At 42.3% G+C, this 6,127-nt stretch overlaps 1 protein-coding gene across 7 annotated transcripts in view; it reads right to left on the bottom strand.

Moving 5' to 3' along the window:
- The window catches only part of PNPLA4 (patatin like phospholipase domain containing 4), a 41,085-nt gene extending 35,442 nt beyond the window's left edge, over nt 1-5,643 (bottom strand). For 3 of the 7 annotated variants that reach the window (XM_025212963.1, XM_025212968.1, XM_025212969.1), the window contains exons 1-4: nt 5,569-5,642; nt 4,328-4,471; nt 3,029-3,342; nt 2,069-2,195 (exon numbers count right to left, since the gene is read on the bottom strand). In XM_025212963.1, coding sequence (XP_025068748.1) covers nt 2,069-2,195; nt 3,029-3,187 — 286 coding nt within the window. In that variant the 5' untranslated portion in view covers nt 3,188-3,342; nt 4,328-4,471; nt 5,569-5,642. Of the gene's footprint in view, nt 1-2,068; nt 2,196-3,028; nt 3,343-4,327; nt 4,472-4,780; nt 4,826-5,166; nt 5,461-5,568 lie in introns of those variants that run through there. The other 4 variants (XM_025212964.1, XM_025212966.1, XM_025212967.1 and 1 more) reach the window with 4 other exon arrangements.
- Nucleotides 5,644-6,127: the final 484 nt, after the last annotated feature.

Genomic DNA, 6,127 nt, shown 5'->3' with positions numbered 1-6,127 from the left:
AGAAAAGGTGTCAAGACTGATTATCGATATGTTTAGTTTTCACCTTCAGAAAAAAAAATGGTTAGAACTTCTTTTTAATTCCTAGAACGTTCATTCACAGCACACAGCACCATTAGTGCAGCTAGCACAAGGACTTGATCTGCGTTAGGGATTTTAGGCAGTGCTGTTACACAAATACAGTACAGCCCATATGCTTTGTAGGATTAGGTTCCTTATTCTGTTGTGGAGATGAAGGGTTTCTGAAGTTAATAAGGGTATACAGAGCCATAGCAAATAAGTGTGTGGAACAACAGAGGCTCTAGCTCTTTGTTGAGGTTTTTATTTCAAAAGGCACTGCTCCTCCCATCAGCTGTATTAGACTCCTGAAGAGCTCCAACTGATCAGAGAAACTGCAGTAAAAGCGCTTTGTAGTAAAAACCACATCAAACAACTGAATAGCTCATCCTTAATTTGGCAACCTGCTGTGAATTAAGCAAGTTGCAAACCACCCAGATAGATTGGGTTCTACCATATAAAAGACTTGATTAATAAAATTCCTTACAACCTGGGGAAAAAATAACTTACCCAATTGCTTTTTTAGCCAATTTAAATAACTTAAAATGTAAAGCAAGTAACAATACAAACTTTATGAATAAAAATACATAAGGAGAATCATTATTAAGCATACCAGATATTGCTAAAGGCAAATGTTTAATATTAGCACATTGATTATTAGGTACTGTCTGCTGCACAAGTTATTTTCCATTTTAATTTAGAATTTATCTTGAGTAAGACTGTGCAAGGAAGGGATATAAATGTACAAGCCCCACTACTAGTAAGTTTATAACTTTCCAAGGATTCTAAAAATCTATCAATTAAATTAGCATCAAGAAATCAAGTAGCAGTTGTCATTTGAGATTCTGCTTCTAGTTTCTCATTAAAACCAGAAAATCCCAAAAGGATGGACTACACTAAATGCAGAGAAATGGATTCAAAGCCTACTTATGTCAGATTTCCTTGACTTCACTGAGCTCTGGCTTGGGCCCAAGGAGATGCCAGGCTTCATTTCCCAAACATTGGGTGCTACCACACATGTTAAATAGGCTCAGAATGACAGAATAAATATTTGTTGTCCAACAGACTATTCCAACTTCTTCAGAATCATCCCCACTTCTCCTCCATCCCAAAAGACTACGAAAATACTAATAATGGAATCAATTTAACTGTAAAAATATCAAAGTTGAAAAATTAATTTAGAATTTTAAAAGGGGAAGAATGGGGCCGATGAATTATAACGGTAAATTATATTCTATTACTTATTAGGATTACCATATTTACAGTTCCAAAGAAAAAGAAGACTGGGGGTGGGGGGGTGGGAAGGTGCACTCCTCACTCCAGACCAGCAGCCTCCTGGCACTGCCAATGCCCCGCACTCCTGAACCATAGCCCGCCCCCAGTGCCCTTCCCTCCCTACCCATAGACCCCGTGCCCTGCCAGTTCCCCTCACTCCTAACCCATGGTCCGCCCCACTAACACAGGCCATGCTGCTGCCCCTCATGCCCAACCCACAGCCCCCTGGCACTGCCAGTGCCCCGCACTCCCAACCTGCAGCCCTCTGCCCCTCACTCCTAAGCCACAGCCGCCAGCTCTCCCCAGCCCTGCTGGAGGGGTCCCTCAACTGCCCCCATCCCAACCAGGCCAGAGCATGGTGGTTCCGGCTTGTACTAAAGGCAGCAGAGTAAGTCGGGCCCTGGCGCAGACTGCAGGGAGGAGGAAGGGAGGCCTGTGTGAACATGTCTGGGAAAATCTGGATGTATGGTATATATATAGGGTTACCATACATCCAGATTCTCCCATGTTAAATTTTATTTTTTTAAACTGTCATTTTCCTGATTTTTACCCTGCTTCTTACCTTTTCATAATTTCTATGCTCTTAAAATAACTGTTAAAAACTACAAAAAACACTTAGCAGCAAGAGTGATTATTGTCAACTTTTTACAGAACCAATCTGTTTGCAAGACACATGAATCCATATTAAAATAACCTGACAAGAAATAAAAGATACCCAGAGTCTAAAAAAAGGAAATACCTTTCAGTATATGTTGTTTTTCATCACATTGTTCCTTGGGATCCTTTCCAGATGCTATTTTAACTCCTTCTGCATTAACAGTTGCTATCATGTCCATTATCATCTGCTCATCCTTTCCCCAAGAAATCTATATCCATAGAATCAAGAGTTAATCTTTTGAAAGAAGAACAAAGGAAATTGGTTCAGGAAAACCTTAACTTATTTTTTGCTGAAATACTTTGAACAAGTATCTGAACAGGAGGTAACTGAGTTCTTTGCAATTTGCTGAAGACATTTTCTTTAGAAAGAGAAAGAAAAGCTCCACATTTTGTACATTTGTGGGTGCTTAGCAGGTTCAAGTGTTATATTACTGAATGCTGGTTCACCAATACATTACTTGTTTTTGAAAAAAATTATTAACCTGAATTAGGTGTCTAAAACCAGGTAGAGTACATTCTGCCTCTAACAGGGGCTGAATTGTATAATTTAAACTGCCATTTCCCTCTAATCTGGATTTCATCTCTTTGGAGATCTGTTCTGCTCTGATCCTGCCTTTCTAGTCTTCACCCCTTTTTCTATTGCGTGTTTCATACCCACATACACTGAAGAATTTTTTTTAGTATATCACTTTAGATAATGCTCTCTTAAGAACTCATTTTAGTTAGTCTTCCACTAGTGATCAAGTACACTGTACATCTATTTTTACTTTAAGAGGAAAAAAAGACCCTTCAAACTGCAAGATGTGGGGAAAACCAATGTCTTCTGTTACCTCCCTTCCCTATTCTTCTTTCAGTCATTTTATTAAATTAGTGTCAGAATCAGCAATTCAGGGTTTTACTCGTATAGGTAGTCCTCAATTCAAGATTGCAGCCAAATGATCAAACTTGTGACTGTAAGTTCTAAAGGAAGTGACCTGGTCTCTGGGTGGAAGAGCACCATCCATGCCTAGAGCACTATAGAAAGAATAAAAAAGATACTTACACTACATGTGGATTTAAAACGTATGGTTTTTAGACTGCTGTAGTTCAAAACACCAGTCCGAAACTGCTGACATTTTAGAAGTATGCAACCACGAAGTCTACCTTCTTTCAGTTTAATCCATTGCCTTTGAGTATTACATATTCTTTTAGTGGCCCACATCCTCTGCAAAGCAGCTTGTATTTCCAGATGATACAGAACTTAAAATGAATGTATTTGGAGCAGGGTCATCTTACTGCCACAGACATATGAACGACTTTGCTGTTAGACATGGATCATAAGGCTCCCTGCCTCCCATCCAATAACAAACCACACACCTAGTTAAAAACATTAAAAAAGATACAAATTAAGTGGTCAAAATATAGTTCTACAGTAAGGCCCTAATTCTGCAATGAGATGCATATTTCTTTTAGATTATATTTACACTTGTAGAAATATTTATTCCAGAAATGAAGCACCTATGGGCAATAGCAAGGATACTAACGGTCATATTGGAATTCACGCATTACTTGTCAACTTAAAAAGGTACCCCCTGTAGATTCTGTCAAGCCATCTAAAGATCACAGAACCATACAAAATTAGGGTTGGAAGGGACCTCAGAAGGTCATCTAGTCCAATCCCCTCCTCAAAGCACATCACCACACTCAAGCCACAGCTTTGTCTAGCCAGGTCTTAAAAACCTGAGGATGGCGATTCCACCACCACTCTGGACAACCTGTTCCAGTGCTTCACCACCCTAATATCCAACTTAAACCTCCCCTGCTGCAACTTGAGACCATTGCCCCTTGTTCTGTCTTCTGCCACCACTGAGAACAGAAAGCAGCTTTAAGCAACTTTCTGGCCCACCTAAACATAGATGGAACAGTTGATCATTTGCAAGAGTTATCTTCTATTCTGGTGATGAGTTTATGCAAAAGTGAAAAGCAAAAATCTTTGATTATGTCACTTCTTCATAACCACATTATTCTTACATGGCAAGCAAGCACTCTTGACTTTTTTGTAGCAAAACAGTCAACAATTCAGAATGCATACAAGAACTCTGCGTGCAAACTGTAATACATTTTTTCTAAATGTTAAAAATCATTTTCATTGTTTCAATGTGGCATTTAAAATATATTTTACAAGAAGTTTAAAATAGCTTGGCTTCCTGGGATCACAGACAAAGCAAGGCATACATTTGAAAGCTTTTCTAACTTCATCCCAACGATAATTGGTCCAATCAAAGATATTACTCTAAGAAATTCTTTCTTGTCACACAATTTCTGGACTGCCATGGCTACAGCACTCTTACACAAAACTTACCTTTAAACACTAAAAATACAATTTTAACTGGGGGCAAAAAAGGGCCCCAATCCTGCAAACCTCCACTTGCTGAGCTTCTTTCCACCAGTAGTCCCACCGACTTGAACTCAATGTTCACATGCAGACTATTCATGGCATCAGAGCCTAAATCAGGAATTTGCAAGAGGGTGGTAAGGTATGTTAGGTCCCTGCTACACATGACATCTATAACACGATTAACTGGTTAATCATGCAATAAATTTGGACTGTCCACACGTGCACAGTAATAATCACACAATTAACTGGTTAATCACACAAAAAATGTAGATCAGCCACATATGCAAGTTGCTTATCACATGATAAAAATGACTATCCAGCCATCAAGAGGCAGCCAGCTATAAAGTTTGTGCTTGAAAAATGTGTAAGAATTTTTCCAACTATGCAAGTTGATCTAATAAAAGATATTGGGTTTACCTGTCTGCCTATGTCCTTAGACCAACACGGCTACAACTTACAACCCTGAAAAAAAATGTGTAACAACTGTATAGCTGGTTTCTATCCAGCTTTAATTTGAACATGTAGCAGGGCTGCTAGACACAGACATTTTCAGAGCTACCCAGTAATCAGTCTACACGAGATACTGATTGTGCAGTAGCCAAAAAAACCTGTGCAGTAGCGTGGCACAGCAGATAGTGCCAACAGTAGCGTCACTTAAAAGATGCTTGCACAGTAACTCTGTTTACTGTCCATTTATTTAGTACTAAATCAATGTGCATAAACAACTGCATCATAGTGTCTTGTGTAGACGTGCCCAATCGGCGATAAATACAGCCCAGGCTATGGGCGTGATCCAGCCTTACAGAAAAGGCCCTTCTGGCACAGCTGCCAGGGTAGGGGCACTCAGTCTGGGTGGCAGCAGCTGGAGGCCCCCCATAGCCAGGGGGCGAAGGCAGGGGTAGGAGGAGGCGCCTCTGCCCTCTCTGTCTGTGGGAGCCCCGCTGAAGAGCAGAGGACAGCAGCGTAGAGCAGAGCCACTAACAGCGACCTCCCCCCGCCCCAAGCGGGCTGGGGGGGAGGGGGCGGTTGCTAGGAGACCACGCAGGCGGTAACGACCGGGGCCTTCAGCGAGCAGGCGCACTGCCCCCTCCCTTCCCCCCTCCCTCCGCGTGACGCAGGCCTGCTACTGGCGGGGGAGGGGTGGGTCGTCTCCAAGCAACAGTCGTCCCCGCCCCACAGGCTGAGCCCCCAGCCTTGTGACGTACCTAGCGTTCTAGGATGTCGAGCAAAGGCGCCACCCGCGCCCAGCCAGCCCTCCCACCTCTCCCCGAAACCCCGCGAAAGCGCGAGTGCGCGAGTGCGCGCGCCTGCGCGCGCGGGGACAACTATGACCGGCAACAACGGAACGCGGGGCGGGGGTGGTGCTCCCTGCTGCTTAGAGCGCGTGCGCAAAGACAAAGGTCCCTTTGCCTGCCCTGGCACCCAGGAAAGTCAGTCAACACGAGTCTTGAACCACAACCTCCCTCGCCCCCCAGCTGCACCTCTTGGGAGCGTCCTTATCAGGGATCCTGGTTTTCTGTGATTTAAAAAAAAATCCCCAATTTTTGGATTAAAAGAAGTCACCCAAAATCCCCATTTTCCCATGATCAACATGAAACACCACTATATATTCATCTATGCATTAGAGGTGTTTCATGTTGATCATGGGAAAATGGGGGTTTCGGGTTCCTTTTTTTAACTCAAAAATTGGGGATTTTTTTTTTAATCAGAGAAAAATGCAGGATTCCTGGATTATGTTTCTGACTATAAGCAGAAGTCTTTGCG

This window comes from Alligator sinensis, unplaced genomic scaffold, assembly GCF_000455745.1.
Source record: "Alligator sinensis unplaced genomic scaffold, ASM45574v1 scaffold956_1, whole genome shotgun sequence".
NCBI classification, from domain to species: Eukaryota; Metazoa; Chordata; order Crocodylia; family Alligatoridae; genus Alligator; species Alligator sinensis.
The sequence above is the reverse complement of the archived record's forward strand: the minus strand, read 5'-3'. Positions and strand labels throughout refer to the sequence as shown.